Source organism: Chaetodon auriga, chromosome 10 (genome assembly GCF_051107435.1).
Source record: "Chaetodon auriga isolate fChaAug3 chromosome 10, fChaAug3.hap1, whole genome shotgun sequence".
Lineage (NCBI taxonomy): Eukaryota > Metazoa > Chordata > Actinopteri > Chaetodontiformes > Chaetodontidae > Chaetodon > Chaetodon auriga.
In genome coordinates, this window is record NC_135083.1 from 5,634,354 (window position 1) to 5,651,454 (window position 17,101).

Here is a 17,101-nt window from a genome sequence, read left to right on the forward strand (position 1 = left end):
TAAAGGGAAGGTTCAGGATTTCCTCCAGTCTATTCTATTGATCTCTTCCACTCAGGAGATGGAAAAGCTTTCACGCTCCAGTTTCTGTCTCGGAGACACAGACTTAATATTCATGCTTGCAAGTCAATGAGGTGTGAAACCAACATCAAATCCTGTGCAAACTGTCCCATTAACTCCTATTGCTGCAGCGAAATGAGAGAACAAGCAGCTGAGCCGTTTGCTGGAGCTCGTCTTTGATCTCACAATCACAGTTTCACATTCCACTGACTTGTTCACAAATGCTAAATAGATAGCTGCTGCCATTTTGTCAGAAGGAAAACACTCTGATGTGACAACAGTTTGGATACCACAATCTGCCCGAATCTTCCTTAAATTCATCAGAAAGAAACTTAAAATGCAATGTAGACCACCTGCCTCATAGGAAAGATTTGGTGAGCATCTGGACCAAAATCCATTTATTAACAACTTATTATCACTTACAACAGTAGACTGGATGCATTAATGTAAAAACTGACTTAATTACTTATTAACATGAATAATACAGACTTGATAACTTTATTAGAATGTGAGAAATCCTTGAGAATTTAGCAATAGATTGCCAAAATTTCTAACTACATTATTATGAAATAGAAAACACAAACAACAGTCAAACACATTCTTCACAACCGAAAACCTTTTCTCTTGCACTTATCTATAACGCATTAGTCAATGATTTATTAACGATCAATGAAGCCATTAGGTCTGGCTACTGCTTATAGATCCTTTATAAATAATTATCTTATTTTTAGACCTTAATTTGAATGTAGAAATCATCTTTTCTGTACTTTGTATGATTAGGTTTAGGCTCAAAAATCACAAACCCAGTGGTTTAATCAGTTCATACAGATAGAAATTAATCAGACATCCTACTGAACTGGGAAAATTAGGGGAATACTTTCTTTGTCTCCAGTGCACCGCCCACTCATATACTACAACTAATCATCTACGAGAAACAAGAATATATTTTCATAATATGACTTTTATCCAATCACCTATGAATCTTTGCACCTCTGCGTACTCCCAATTACCCTACAGCCAATCAGCACGTACAAGGGCGGGGCTACAGCACTGGTACCAGTCACTCGTTGCCTTTGCGACCAACTGCCACATTTCAAACTAGAATGGCGACCGCTGTCTGCGGTCTACAGTCCACCGGCCGTACCAGCAAACCTTCAAAGACACAGCGAGAGTACAGGAGGAAAGTGAAGGATTCAAAAAGAAGACAGGCGGCTCTCTTGTTCCTCAGTAATATATCTCTCGACGGACGGCCCCAGGTTCAGCTCAACGATGGAAATACCGGCCAAAACGCCGCCGAGGAGCAGCGACTCAGGGAACGAGACGGCAGCGCCGCGGTCGTGCCCCTGCCGGCGGATAGCCAAGTACCGGTCCCCCAGGTGACAGAACCCGCCACCGCCGGTAGTGACTCGTCCTCCAGTTTTCCAGGGGTACTCAGTCCTACCCGACCTTCTTTGGTAATGTCCCCGGGACTTGCCGGGGTAAGTGCTGTGGGGGCCAACGAGGTATTTTTGGAGGGTGGCAGTGCGGCCGAGACGCTAACCCCGGACACCCCTCTGTCGCCCGTGACCACCGGACACCAGCCCTGCTCCCGTGTCAGGTCAATGCCAGCCGCCCTGAGCCCGGTCCCGGCCGCTAATTCTCTGGATTCACGACAGAGGTGAGCATATTAATGGTCGGTGTCTCACCACGGGCCTTTAAACCGGCTACAGACTTCCGCATAAAATGAAAGCGGCAGATATGATGAGAAGGGTCCACTCATCTAACGTCTGAGATGTTCCAGCATTTTCTGTGGGGACACATTTGAACCATAAAGGATGTATGATGGGTTAAATGTGGATGGATGTGTGGATGAAACACTGAGGTGTTCCACTGCTGCCTGGATATAAATCAAATCACTTGCCTGCTTTAAAACAACACTTCTATCAGTGTGACATGTTTGTTTGGAGAAAACACCCAATAAATCTTGTCCCTCGTGTGAAAGCAGGCCAGGGTTTGGCCCTCAACTTTGGCTTTACCACCAAGTCTCTGATGTGAAGATATTCACATTGCTGAAAGAGTCCAGATTACAGAGTGAGCAGCATGTGAAAGCCCTTTGTTTTGGGCCGTGTGATGGCAGCATTAATCAAGTGGTCTTTTGTGTCTTTGTTTATCTCTTGTCCAGGTTGAGGAATGTCTCTGGTTCTCCAGGACCCAAGGTGCCAAAGAAAGTCCACTTCATCAAGAGCATGAGGCAATATGATACCAGGGGATGTAGGTGAGTCTCCAAAGCGCATTTATATATACAAAGACATTTGCATACTACATGCAGTAGATTAAGTCACAGACATTTCTGCTACACTAAGTTTCCTGTTGGAGAAATGTGCAAAAACAAAGGGCTGTTTTATTTTGCACTCTGAAGTGGGCCTTTAACTCGGCAGCGTTAGACTTCTCCCGCTAGTATTGTAATAAGCAGCTTAACTCTGGCAGAGAGACTTAGTTTGGACTGCAGAGGAATAACAGCAGTTCAGCTGCTGAGTGGTGAGTGCTACAGTGAATTTAATCACCATTGGAAGCTTTGCAAAAGCCAAAAGAGGTGCAGCGTGGAAATATAACACCCGATTGCACCAACTGTGCGGTAACCTCAGAGAAAGCCAGGATTGAAGTATCGCTCTGCAGGCCGTCCTTGCTGGTGTTAGACCAGTGTTAGAAAACAACAGTGTGGTTATGTTTTCCCTTTCTGCCTGTAGATCCAGAGGAAACATGTCATGTTTTTGTTATTTTTTTCCTCCACTAGCCACACCATGTGTTTCTGACTCCCATTTTCACATTTCACTGTACCAGTACTTCATGCCCACAGGCGTGACGGTGTGTCATGTGTTTTCTGCTGGTGTGTGTCAAGCAGTGGTGGAGTAATCCCGATTGCCCCACAGGCCTGATTTTCAGTTTCAGTTTTCAGTGCATGTTACTTACAGAGCTGAAGCGAAGCTATCTAGGTTACATAACCAAGCTAACGTAGATTTCTGTTGCGATATTGCCTGCTGTAGGAGATTTGGTATCTCTCCTGGAGAAAGACTGCTGGTTGTTTGTTACTGGCTGGTGGTTTGTGAGGAGCTGAAATGTGTGTGCGGTGTTGTTAGTGTCCATCACTGCTGTGTTCAACGGTCGTGGTCCCGTTAAGTAGACTGTGAGTGGTTTGTCCATATCTTTGTCAGAACAAGTCAGCATGGCAAGCATAAACAGCAAACATTGATCAGACATTGGACTGTTGGTCAGACAAACTGAAGAAGTCACATTGGGCCCTGGAAAATGAGAAATTGTATATTTTGATATGTTTTTACAGACCAGTTAATTGACTGATCGAGACAATATCTTTCAGATTAATAATGGCTGTTATGTGCGGCTAATCTGCGTCCATTGTTCCTGATCCAAAGATGGTAGCCAGATGTGACGTATCTCCTTCATCAGTACATACAGTGTCAACCAAAATTGTGTTATCAGTTATATTCGCATATGTTGATGTTTTAACTCTCATACAAAATAATTCTTTGACAGTTTCCGTGTCATTTTTCTACACGTGTCATTTCCAGCTTCCTGTTTTAGGAGATATGGTCACTATTGCCAAGAAAAATCTTTTTTTATTGTGCAGCTACAGAATATTTTTTCATCCAGATGGTTGGAAGAGTCTTTGAGGAGTCTGGAAATACCTTCAGCAGCAATAAATGTTGTTTAACAACATTTTTAAAGATAATTTATTTTTGTTATATTTATATTATTGATTAATCTGCAGGCTATTTTCTCAGTTATATGATTAATTCTTTGGTCTTATTCTGTCAAAATATAGTGAAAAATGCCCATTCGAGTCCACGATGATGCCTTCAGTCTTGTTTTGTCCAACCAGCGGTCCAGAATCTAAAGATGTTTGGTTCATTTTCATAGAGGCACAAACGGGGGCTCGTCCTGCTCTCAGGTTTCCCTCCTCCTGCTTGGAGCTTTAGATGTATTCATAGCTGTGTGGCTTCTGTAGTGATGCAGATCAACATAGACTTGGTCCTGTGCCTGATTTTGCTGTCACTGCAGCGCCAGCACTGATGAATATTGTGTGTAGGGTAGCTGTTGAGTAGCAGTGACTGTAGTTGTTGCTTGTAGACTGACACACCATCTGTTTTGTCTGCCTGTACTTGCTGTGTCCTGCAGGATCGTGCTGGTTTGTGCCAAGCGGTCGCTATATGCTGCTTTCTCAGTGCTGCCCTATGGAGAGAGTGCTCACCTCAGGTACAAAGAAAGCACCATCCCAAGCAGAGAGCACCCACCCCTCGCTTTTACGTTCTCATCATCCTTCTGTTTGATCAATCATCATCATCATCATCATCATCGCTCTCAGGAAAGGGCTGTGTGTGTGTGTGAGTGTGCATCGTCCGCTGAAAATGACATAAATGTGACTCTTCCTGAACAGTGATCCCAAGCTGGACGCTCAGAGACAAAGGCTGTCTTCTGTGGTGGCTGCTGACCTGCTTCCTTCCCTGGAGGGGGTGGAGCTGGGCTCCTATGGCAAGGTTAATGTCTCTGTCACACAGCACTTTGGTGACAAACAGAAATAGTGCCATTACTCATAAATCTGCCTGGTTTGTCTCGTTTTCCCTCCTCAGACGGTGTCATACGCTCAGTTCCTCTATCCGACCAATGCCTTGGTAAGACAGAAGAGTGGCGGCGCCCCGGAGAGCTGCACCGCTCAGACCCCTCAGACCCGTTTCCGTGGCAACGGGCAGAGGAACTTCACCCCTGCTCGTCTGAACAATGGCGTGGCACAGGAACCATGTGAGGCTCCAGTTTAGGCTGACAAACACACACCTGCCTCACACACCTCAGCTTGACTACACACACTGATTTTTGTGTGTGTGTGTGTGTGTGTGTGTGTGTGTGTGTGTGTGTGTCTGTGTCTGTGTGTGTCTGTGTGTGTTTTTCAGGTGTAGAGGAGGTGACGGAGTACGATCCCAACCTGCTCAGTGACCCTCAGTGGCCCTGTGGGAGACACAAGAGGGTTCTGATATTTGCATCATACGTGGTGAGGGCGTGTTCTTTGTGTTCAGTGTTTACATGCAGTCAAATGTCAGCGCTACAGTCGACTCCACTGCAGGATGATCATGGAAACGTCATTTAAACAGGAAACCTTGTGGGTTAATGTTTATTATGTTTTTGTATTTGATTAACACTAAACTAAAAGTGTAATTGTTTTAGCAGTAGATTTTGAAATGACTCGTGATACGAAATTAATTAATTCAAGTTGTTGCTAAAATGTGAATATTTTCTTGTCAGTTAGTCCATCCATCTATTTTCTGCTGCTTATCCAGGTCGTGATAATTTAGTTTTGAAAGTATTGCAGTCAGCAGAGTGCAGATCTCTGCCTGGTGTGTCTGGGGGCACATGGGTGAAGCAGTTGTTGATCACTTGCGGCCACCGCCAGCCAGTTAAGAGGGGCGAAGGGTCAGCAGTCAATGACGTTTAAAACAGAGCAGGCAATGAAAAAGGTTTTTCAGGAAGTCTGAATCACTGCAGCCACAGAGGTCATTGAGCACACAGGAGATGTGTGCTATTAAAAGGGCCTTAAAAGTCTTAAATTGAACTTGGTGAGCCCTTCAGAAACTCAGACTAACACAAAATAACCTCCAGAAGTTGCTTTCCAGCACCGAACAGCCCTGTCTGCCCTCTCACTGCTCCGACACACGCTGCTTTTTCTGCTGCTCGAAAAAACACGACAGCCGCCCTGCATGTAAACGCACCGTCTGTCTCATCGCTCATTTGACTTTCTTCACCTCTGAACCTTCAGCGCTTTAGAGAGTGAAATACACCCGTTCTGCCCCCAGCATGATTTTATTGCTGCTGAGCAGATGGTGTCACAAGACTGTAACCTCTATCACGAGCATATGTGTGAAACGATCCTTACAGAGACGCTTTGGAGGACAAAACTGTGAAGCTTTATGTTGGCCCTGCTGACACGAGGCACTTCTGTGCTGACCTGCTGGTCTCTCCTTCATCTCTGCAGACGACGGTTATCGAGTATGTGAAACCATCTGACCTGAAGAAGGACATGAATGAGACTTTCAAGGAGAAGTTTCCTCACATCAAGCTGACTCTGAGCAAGATAAGAAGGTACAGATGTATTTCGTGATCTTCAGATCCTTCAGCCCTGTTCTGCTCTCTCTCATGTCCTTGTGGTTTTTGATCTGGTTCAAACAAGTCACGCAGTGCACCCTTTCTAAGAATACCAATGAGTGACAGTCACCCCTCCCCTCCTCTTCACTAGCCTGAAAAGGGAGATGCGGACCGTGAGCGAGGAGTTCGGGCTGCAGCCGGTCACCACAGCCATGGCTTTCGTTTACTTCGAGAAGCTTGTGCTGCTGGGTCGCCTCAACAAGCAGAACAGGAAGCTGGTGGCAGCGGCGTGCGTGCTGCTGGCTGCAAAGATCAGCAGTGATCTGAGGAAGCCAGAAGTCAAGCAGCTCATTGATGTGAGTTTGCACAGAAACAGAAACACGACTTGTTAACTTGTATCATGTTACACGTGAAGAGACCTGTAACACACACAGGAAGAGCTCAGTGTTCTCTCAGTGTCTTAGATTATTAGGACTGGAAACAAGGGACGTGCTCTTCACTATGTAATGCAAGTAAAGGCTCCATAGAGACAAGCTGAATTATCTAAACTGGTTAATGTTGAATAATAATAATAATAATAATAATAATAATAATAATAATAATAATAATAATAATAATAATAATAAGCTTCTTTAATTCAGCTGCTGAAAACCTCACACTTAAATTTTCATTAAACATTGATCAAGTGCAGTTAAATGCACACCCAGCTCAACTGTCTCTGACACGGTTTATAACCCTGTTTCCAGAAAAGGCTGGAATGCCGTGTGAAACATAAATGAAACAGCTTTTTGACACACACACACACAACAGAGTAGTCAGTTTGCAGGCTAGATAGCTAATTTGCTGCTCAGCTGCAGCACATTAAACAGCATATAAACAATAATACCAGCTGAACTGACCTGAAACTGCTTCAGGTCTGCTTCAGGTCAGGCTTATGTTTCATGGTGCCTCGCCTTCACGCACACACCAGTGACTCACACCTGCATGTGTGTCATTCAGCGTGCTGCTCATACTTTTACCTCACTGACAGCAGCCTTTACTGCTCGCTCTCTGACAGACGCATCAAAGTCACCGCTAATTCAAAGACACATTTCCTATCATTGCCACTTCACATTAAAAGTCACTATATGTTTTGCCAGCTGGATGCTTTTAATGTGAAGTGGCAGCGATAGGAAATGTGTCTTTGAATTAGCGGTGACTTTGATGCGTCTGTCAGAGAGCGAGCAGTAAAGGCTGCTGTCAGTGAGGTAAAAGTATGAGCAGCACGCTGAATGACACACATACAGGTGTGAGTCACTGGTGTGTGCGTGAAGGCGAGGCACCATGAAACATAAGCCTCCTCAGCGCTTTAATATTTCAGAGGGTCCTATCATCGGCATCTCCAACACTTTGAGACCTTAACCACATCACATGTAGTCCTTCAAACCCTTCCTGTGTTTTCTCCCTGCGGACGAGCAGAAGCTGGAGGAGCGTTTCCGAATCAACAGACGAGAGCTGGTTCCTCTGGAGTTCCCCGTGCTGGTGGCATTGGAGATGGGACTTTACCTTCCCGAGAGCAAGGTCATGCCGCACTACCGCAGGCTGGTGCAGCAGGGTTAGACCGGATACGGCGACGCCGGACACTCCGGTGATTATTTATTCATCATTAATGACATCAGCAAGTGTGTGTGTGCACTCTGAATGAAGCTGTGTGTGTGTGTGTGTGTGAGTGTGTGAATCGACCAGTCTATAAGCTGTGGTGTTTGAAGCAAATAATCCTGGTACTATTTAATTTCAGTCAGCCGTGACTCGAGTCACTCGCTGCACGTGAAGAATAACTCGTTTACACTCGTGGGCATGTGCGTGTCTTTTTTAGCGTTTGTGTGGCGTTCATGAGCTCTACGTTAGAGACGTCCATGAGCACGTTAACTGTGCTTTTATTTGGGTTTCTCGTGGCCCGTTTTCTCGGTACGCCCTGGTATTCTCCACCTGTTCAAATGAAACGTACGCTGTGAAGTTTGTGGAAAACTCTCCTCCTGCACCTTTTTCATTGCTATACACAGCATGTACAGTATTTATTATGAACTACAGAGAACCATACTGTTGATTTTTGTAAATGCCTTTAAACCCACTGTGACATTGAATCGTTTTTTGCCATTGGAATGAAACATACTGTTGATCGTGGGTGGAAAACATGATTTTAGCTTTAGTCTGTTGTTGTTAAGGAAGTGGCCTTTAATTTAGGTTTATTTGATATTTGTACTGTCTGTCCAACAATAATCCAGCCAGTCATATTTATTTGTTTTGGCTCCGTGTTCATACTGACGTGCAGTATAACCCGTTATGCTGTGAGGAAACAGGACTGTGGAGGCGTCTCATTTGTAGTAAATCTGTTTTTTTTTTGTTTCCTATGTTTCACGTTGTAACCCAGGGATGTTTTTTGTAAAATGCACTGGAATTTATTCGTCGATAGTCCGGTTTATTGTTGTCGTATTTTTCAGTTCTCAGGAATTTTACTTTCTTATATCTTTGTGTGGCTCATAAACGAATCCAAAGAGAAGTTGTTAGAGTATCTCTGTCATCATTGAACTGTGCTCCATTATACGTCAATGGAAGGTAACTGATTGTCGTGCTTTGACGGAGCAGGAAATGTGAGTCTAATGAGTAGATGTACTGTGAGCTGCTCCTAGAAGTGCCAGACAGCATTAAGCTGCCTGCAGTGCTCATAGTGTAGTAACTCTTCTGATCGGATGTAAAAGTATGAAAAAAAAAAGTGCCTGAAACTACAGTGGCAGTGAAATGGTTAACCATCTTATCATACGTGATATTTAACGTTGACATTTCTCAAGTCTCGCTGCTGTAGAGATCTTTAAATGTTGAGGTTGTTCTCGTCCGGTGAAGATCATCACGATGGTGATTTTTGTCTGTCTGCAGTGGTGAAAAATGTATTACAATAAGTGTCCAAACGGATCTTCGTTACTGCAGAAAACGTTGTACTTGTACGGTTGTTGTTGACGTGTGAATATTCATTGTTTTCATACTGTCAGATGAATGTTTTTAAATATATTTTCAGACACTGAAAAGTCTTTGGAGTCTGTTTTTTCAAGTCAACGAACAATGATTTCTGGCGCGTATGAAGCCGTTTTCATCTCCTCAGGACGCTGCGAGAACTAAAGTCTGCAGTGAATGAAGTGACGGTAAGACGCTCAGCAAAATAATCACAAGAGACGAGCGTTTCTCATCGTTTTACTGTTCCCTTTGTGTTTGGACAGACTGACTAGAAGCTGACATGCAGGTAGAAGATGTGTTCATTCGTTCACATCAGTAATATTAATTCAGCGCGCTGTTGGAGGATGAACACGGCATTATCAGCCAAGGGAGAGTCTCAGTGACACTTTTTACTGCATTAACCAGGAACTCTATCCTTTGTGTGTAATAGTTACAAAACGGAAGAAGCAGCTAAATAAATACATTAAATAATAATGTTACAGGTCTTAGTCCAAACTCATGTCCTCGTCGTCGTCTTTCTTGTCTTTGGAGTCGCCCTCCTGGTCTGACTTCGTCTCCGTTTCCATGGCTTTGGCAAAAGCTTCCACATCTGCAGTGGGAGAGATGTCAGGACATCAGGGCTGCAAATAATGATTATTACTCTGCAAATGAGTCGAGTGTATAAACCATCAGTCCAGTAAAGAGAGGGAATATTACTGTCAGCCTTAACTACTACGACCAGTAACTACTACTTCAAAGTTATAGCTCATTTTATTCACTTTGTACTGTCGGGTACTTTAATCTGTCTTTAATCTGTGATGTGTTTTGCACATAAAATCTTGTTCTACAAATATACGAGAAACTGTAGCTCTCACATAAAAGTAGTAAAAAGAGTAAAAAGTACAATATTTCCCTTTGACCTCTGGTGAAGTAGCATCATTTGGAAACACTTAAAACTGTACTTCCTCTATGTTCAGTGCTTGAGTAAATAAACTGATACTCCACCGCTGATGAAAAGTAATGTCACTGTGAACGTCACGGTTTTCTCGGTGAATCACAGCCTCCAGTGAAAACATGAAAATTCAATTTGGAACAATGAAACAGTTACAGTGTCTCTGCTTGATGTGGGCAAACACACTGACCTCCTTTGTTCGCCGCATCGACAGCCTCTGCAGGCAAGCCAAACTGGTTCATTAGAGGCCCTAACTGCCCGGACGCCAGGGCGCTGCTGAACATGCTCATAGCCTGCAGAGAGACAAGAAATACCAAGAATAAGGACAAATATCACAGCAAGATGCTAAACACCAACAAAGAGAGCCTCTTAATGGCTAGCATTTCGTTTCACATGCTGCTTCTGCGCCCGAGGACAGACTAATGTTGAATGTCAAACTCTGTCCCCAAGATGGAAATAAGAGCCAGGAGAGGTGTGTGTGTTCATCAGATGTCCCGCCTGAAGCTGCACACACAGGCAGCAAATAAGAGGGTTATCTGATGAACTGTTAAATGACTGACTGAGCTGAAATCTCTAACAACTCTTCAAAGGAATGGTGGTAATGAGTGGCAAATGAGGAAACAGTGAAAACCCACAATACTGAGTTTCTACCTTGGAACCCAGCGAGGCTGCAGAGGCGAAGACACTCTACCTGCTGAAATTGAGGCGAGCTGAGCGTGTTGTGGAGCTCCTCTGTGCTCTGCGGCAGGGACTCTCCAGAGGGCAGATAGGGCATCAGCCTCTGCTGCACCTCAGGGTTGGCCAGGATGGGAGCCATGATCTCAGGCGTCAGGACGCTGGCGAGGTCCACTGCAGGAAACGAACACGTGATGTTTAGAGAAAGAGCCTTCAGACATGTCTGAAGATGTCACATGCTGGTGTACTGATACATTTTCACGGGAGCATTAACTACTGTGTGGACTCTTAAACATTGTCTTTGATGTGTTTCTCTGTTTACTGACCACTGGTGCATTCAATGGCAGTAGGAAATGTCAGATGATAACATAAATGGAGATGTAGTGTTGCTGTGCCCAAAAACACACACTCAGGCTGAGCAACTCATTATTTTCATCACCAATTAACTGGATGATTCTTATCCTCAGTTTATCTATAAATTGTGAAAAATGCTTTTATAATTCCCACAGCCCCTGAAGGCATCTTCAAATTTCAGGGTTTTTTTACAATCAGTGTAAAACTCAAAGATATTCAGTTTACTATCATATTTTCTGGAACCACAGAACATTTGGTGCTACTGCTTAAAACCCCTCGACCAATTCTGTTTCTTCCTCCTCTTCCTGCTCCTCAGGCTTCTAGTTTTAAATGTGAATCTGTGCGCTGGGCGATAAACCGTCCATGAAGCAGGAAGCAGAGTTGTGCCTAACGTACTGCAGCACAGTAAAACTGAACCAAAACAGCAGCAGATTGCAGTATTTGCAGGGGGTTCCTGCTTCTGCTACGAACTGAATTCATTAAGTTAAAATTACACGATATTACACTCTGTTGCGTTCACAATTCTAATTATTTCCTGCATAATTAGGTGAAAGTGTAGTAATTAGGCATAATTTTGTATTTTCCCTCCGGACCTTCTTTCGGCTTTTTACTTATCTCGGTTTTAAGGGGCGTAGCTTTCAGTCAGCCTGAAGCTACGCTCGCTCACCTCCCTGACCGCTGGCGGGCACGTTCATGGTGGCCAGGATGCTCTGCAGGTCCCTCAGCTGGATGGGCTGCGTGGGGTTGGCCGCCCCCGCCGCCAGAGAGGACATAGCGGGGGTGGAGGGGGTGGTGGCTGTGGGGGAGGCCGCCGAAGTGGCGGAGGGAGTGATGGGGGTGGTGGGCACCTGGGAGGAGCCGAGCCGACTGGCAGCAGAGGTAGAGGTGGGGGTGACGGCTGTGGACGGACTGAGAGAAGACAGAGAAGAACTTAGGATCAATCTGGACGATTACTTCAACATGAGGTACAAATACACAACCTGCTAACACCTGATGCTAAGCTACACGCCTGCTTCATTAATGAACTGTTCATTAGTGTGCACATTAGTTGCATATTGGCTTTTTTTCCAGTTGTCTCTTAAGATGGCAGAAAATTAATCTGCGACTGTTTTGATCATAATTTTTAGTCATTTTTAGACCACAGACCGAGTCTGAACAGTGCAGCTGATGTGGCCTCAAACCTGCATTCTTCCTCATGGCCAGCAGGGGGCTGCAAAAAGAAGTCCGATCGTATGTTAGCGTATGAGAAAATGAGCCTACTTCTCACCTGATTCATGACCTCAGTAAACATTTTCCAGATGAGTTTATGGTTTAAATCACTAGTTTTAAGTGTTCTTCAACACAGCATGATGTCTATTTTGTAAATTATGGTCCCGTTTAGAGTCAAACAGACGATAACACAGGTATGTTTCAGGGCGTGGCTACCTTGCTACCATAGGTTGTCCTCAGGTTCTCCGTTAGATCTCATCAGGATGGAGGTGTAGTAATGCTAATCTTCCCCAGCTCCACCCTTTCATACTAATATGTTGACTTCTGGGTCAAAAAAGCTCCAGAAGACGTGGACCTTCTGCTCAGAACCTTTTCCTTGTCAAAGTGTTATTTCTAAAGCATATAATGAACCTTGAAGCTCAGGATTTTTCTCAAAGTTGCTGTTGGTGTAAAATGCTGAGCCCATAAAGAGTCCTTTGATCTTTGATTATAATGTACTGTCACTAAATTGGTGTTTACTGTTCCTCCCTCAGACAGCTGAGTCTGTTGTGCTTTTCTACCTCCTGTCTGTCACTGCTGCCCCTCATATTTCTTCTCAACATCACATCTCCACCAAACACCCAAAAGGGCCAAAAATAAAAAACAACAGACAGAAAGTGTTTAAACAGGAGGATATTAGTTGGATTTCACAGGAAAACACACCTTGTGGAGGAGTTACTGGCTGCAGGGACGCTGCTGCTGCTGCTGCTGCTGCCCAGGAGGTTGGCCAATCCTGGACCAGCCAGAGCCCCGAGACCACCTGAGATTAAGAAAAAAACATCCGCCATTATTCTCCTGAAAGCATGAAGCTGCATTCACCAACATGTTCTCCTCTTTTGTCTGACCATCATCTTCTCACGCCGTCAGATCTGCAGCTACATACCGATCCCGCCCAGCCCGGTCGGTCCAATGAGCTGCATGAGCTGGTTGTGGCTCATGTTACCCAGAAGGCTCTGCAGGCCGCCTTCCCCTTTACACGAGAAAAGAACAGGTGACATCAGAATGAAATTCAGTTTCCAGGCGCTTTCCGGCAGCACGTTTCAGGTTCCTGAACACAGGAAAACAAACGTGAGCTTCTGTTACCTCCCAGAGCAGACAGGTCGTGTCCTCCACTGCCGCCACTGCCGAGAGCGCCGGGCATGGGCGGGTTGTTGAGATACTCGTTCACTTTACGGCAGTTCTCCTCATCCTTGTCAGTCTTTGGCTCCTGAGACCAGAAAAACAAAGCTGAGAGGTCTCATCTGGCTCATGGTGATGAGCTTCTGAACAAGAATCTGTTTCCACGTGAATGTTCATGTTCATTAAGCAGTTTTAGCTGAGCTGTGATGTAATTCAGCGTTAATAATCACTGGTCTTCTCTCTGCAGTGATCATCGCTCGCATGTTGATCTGAAATCAAAATAACCTGAAAAGATGCACTGAGAGATTATCATGTGTTTGAAGGATGAAGCCGACATTGTTCTGTATTTTTCTTGCCGTCAATAAATTCCTTCCTCCCAACGACTCAAAACACCTTTAAAGTCTCATTTTATTGTGTTAGAAAAAATATGCTACAGTGAATTCATGGGGGACTATTTTCAGCTGTGGGTTAATACACATTCAGTGCAGCAGGACAGTTTATGTGGGACTGAATCAAGCAAACTACAGAGTCCATGTTCATCAGAATGAGGGAACATGTGACTGAGTACAACAGTGTGGCTCAGTGATGTGTTTTCAATAGTTTTTGGAGCCCTGTGGCACAGAGGAGGAAGATATTTCAGGCTCTTGCTACAGAGACGACACTTATCAGTTTGATAAATTCATCGCTGGTTTTGGTCTTTTCATGGGATTTGTTGACAATAAGAAAACTATCTTGAGCCTCACCCTTTAAATTCTGACACAGAGCATATGTGTGTGCAACAATGCAAACCGCTGAAAACAACCCAGAGCAGACGGTCCTGCCGCGTACCTGCATCCAGAAGAAGAGTCTTTTGGAGCCGGCTTTGAACTTCAACACGTAAACTCGTCCAGTGGTGCACTGGTTCACCCGTTTGAACTCACAGTCGTCGGGGAAGATGATCAGATCCTGAATCAGGACATGAGGGGGGTTAATATCAAAGGTCAAACACAGGTCAAGCCAGTACGAACATGCACACTGAGTCGCCTACATCATCCACGTTCCCGGTGGTCCGGTCCTTCCAGCAGAAGTGGATGAGGGAGTCGTCGGTCTGCTGGATGTAGACCTGACCTTTGCGCTTGTCAGGGGTCACCGTGCTGCCCTTCATGGTCATCTTACCGGCCCGAAACTCCACCAGGTACTTGCTGGAGGAGCCACGGGACCCAGACACCATGCTGGGGAACAAAGCTCCAGAGGCCATGATGAGGAGGACAGACTGCTGCAGGGACAGAGAGGAGGAAGGCCTCGGTCAGACATAGAAACACAGGCTGGGGAGGACAGGAAGAGCAGCTTTGGTCCCAGATATTACATTGCTGGAGACGTCTTTCTCCTGCTGTGTCACTCCACTCTGCTAACAACCATGTTGTCCTGCAGTATTTAATAAATGCATTTTTTTTTAATGGAAATTCTTGTTTGCACCTTCATTCTGCACGTTTCCAGCACACCACCCTCATTAATGTACAGATATGATTTTATTATAATCTTCCAGGAATAATAAGGCTCTGCTAGACTGACACGAAAATAACAGAGAATAATGACAAACAGCAGACGGGACAGAAGCAGAACTCATCCCAGTGCTCCCATTATGAAGCGGCTACTGGAGCAGCCACAGTAGCCACAGATGACTGTGCATCCTGAGGCGAGCGGCGTGTTTTCAGCTCACGGTGATCACGAATGAGCTCCATTTTAACATTTCACACACGTGGACTGAAAACACACCTGCTTTCCATGTTACGAATTCAAAACGTAGTCAAAAATAAGATGTTTATACTCACATTTACTCACTGAAGGATCCTTCTGCCGGAGAGCAGTCAAACGCACTGAGGATGGTCGTGATTGGCTGGTTGCCGCCGGTGCTGCGCTGTGATTGGGCGTACCGTGTGTCAATAATAAGGGCTTTAAATCGAATGCGCATGTTCGGTAGAGATAGCACAACAAAATAGCGTCTGTATCAGACTAAGGTTAGTATTTAGTATTAGTATTTCTCAAGTGCAATACAACGTATGGCATTAGTAGTTTTCTCAGAAGAATATTGGCAGCAGTACTTTCTATGGCAGTAGGATTTTTCTGGCATTTAGTATTTTTCTATCTAATCTATTGTTTTATTGATGGGTGATAAATCTAGTATATTTATAGATCAGTTTAAAGGCATTAATAAGGACACGTTTTTGATTGTGAAAAATCCCTTTAACTGATTGGATTGTATGATCACGTCTCTTCTGGAAACGTCTGCAGAGGTTATTAACAAACTAAGCATTTATTGACGAGTACTAACATTTCAACATTATTACCAAACACATAATGAACCACTTCATGTATAAAAAGTAATATATCACATTACCAACTCAAAAGTTTGTTCCTTTGCAGTTTTTTTTTTCTAATTTACAGAAACACTTGACCTGTATATAGACATTATATGTTGTTGGTCATTGTTTCTTTTCTATATATTTATAGATAATTATTCTACTTTGTTGATCTTGTTCATGTTTTTAGCTGTATGTCTATTTCTATGTTATTAAATTTAGAAATTGTTTGTGAAACTGTGTGTAACACTGAGTCAAGCTCCTCGCATGTGTACAAATACTTGACTAACACAGCTGATTCTTAAATAAGAAGGAACAAAACTAAGCCAGGTACCAGTACTAATACTAACACTGCCATTCTGTGCTGACGTTAAAATGAAAGTGCCAGCATGCGTACGCACTCATTCACTGCTGCACTTCTTTTAAATAGTCATATTTTACACATTCTATTTTTAACTTTATTTTATTACTAATATTCAGCAGTTTTATTTTCAATCTTATTTTATGCATCGTCCTTATTTTCACCCTTACTCTCATTTTTACTATTATTACCAAGTGGTTTTATTCTGTTTTATTTCACAATAATTTTCCGTCCCTGCTTTTATGTTCACCCTCTGTCTTTTTCATGTGAAGCACTTAGCATCTGATTTCTTTGGCGTAAAGTACTTTGAGCCGCAATTCTTGCTTTAAAAATAGTTCATTATTATTATTAGCGTGTTAGCATGCTAATATTTACCAGTTACCTCTAAAGTACAGCTGAGAGTAATGGTGATGTCGGTGGTTTCACAGGTTTTTGGTCATAAATGTAGAAGTTAAGGAAAATGTGTCATGTAAGCACAAACAGGTAGTAAAGCAGGAGTCACTTTAACTGAATCATTCAGTAGATACTGTGTTTTAGTGGTGTATACAATCATAATTAATCTAACGCAACTATGAAACTCATGTTGCTGCGGGGACCTGGACAGTTGCCTGCTTTGCCTAAAGTTGATTATTTAACCTTAATGTGGAAATAAATCTGGACTCCTCAGTTTTAGGCTGAATTGCATTTGATTTTTATAGTAATGTGGTTTTTAAATATGTCCCTTTAGAGACTCAAAGGGACATATTTCCACACGAAACAAGGAAAAATTGAAAGTGAAAAGAAAAGAAAAAAAGCATCATGTTGTGCTGCAGTAACATGTTTTTTCTTTTCTAAGCTATGAATCCTCTTGTGACCCCTCAGCTGGGATCCACTGGTCTGAAGAACACACACTGGTGTGAT

At 43.7% G+C, this 17,101-nt stretch overlaps 2 protein-coding genes across 4 annotated transcripts; one reads left to right on the forward strand and one right to left on the reverse strand.

The window, feature by feature from the left end:
* Positions 1-1,125: 1,125 nt before the first annotated feature.
* On the forward strand, positions 1,126-9,248 carry cables2a (Cdk5 and Abl enzyme substrate 2a). 2 transcript variants are annotated; one of them, XM_076742148.1, is made up of 9 exons: positions 1,146-1,714; positions 2,219-2,311; positions 4,231-4,308; positions 4,490-4,589; positions 4,683-4,851; positions 5,001-5,098; positions 6,077-6,183; positions 6,338-6,542; positions 7,645-9,248. In XM_076742148.1, the coding sequence occupies exons 1-9, from the start codon at positions 1,161-1,163 to the stop codon at positions 7,783-7,785; spliced, it is 1,545 nt and encodes a 514-aa protein (XP_076598263.1). In that variant the 5' UTR covers positions 1,146-1,160; the 3' UTR covers positions 7,786-9,248. The 2 variants fall into 2 exon arrangements, with proteins under 2 accessions (XP_076598262.1, XP_076598263.1); XM_076742147.1 differs by lacking the exon at positions 4,231-4,308 and having other exon boundaries at positions 1,126-1,714.
* A 147-nt stretch (positions 9,249-9,395) lies between these two features.
* LOC143326427 (proteasomal ubiquitin receptor ADRM1-like) lies at positions 9,396-15,403 on the reverse strand. Of its 2 annotated transcripts, none has more exons than XM_076739930.1 (10): positions 15,313-15,403; positions 14,529-14,756; positions 14,330-14,446; positions 13,466-13,589; positions 13,266-13,352; positions 13,046-13,142; positions 11,802-12,043; positions 10,797-10,954; positions 10,296-10,398; positions 9,396-9,763 (listed from the first exon to the last, which is right to left on the reverse strand). In XM_076739930.1, exons 2-10 carry the CDS (start codon positions 14,736-14,738, stop codon positions 9,660-9,662), a joined length of 1,242 nt encoding a protein of 413 aa, XP_076596045.1. In that variant the 5' UTR covers positions 14,739-14,756; positions 15,313-15,403; the 3' UTR covers positions 9,396-9,659. The 2 variants fall into 2 exon arrangements, with proteins under 2 accessions (XP_076596045.1, XP_076596046.1); XM_076739931.1 differs by having other exon boundaries at positions 14,529-14,753; positions 15,313-15,343.
* Between the last annotated feature and the right edge of the window lie 1,698 nt (positions 15,404-17,101).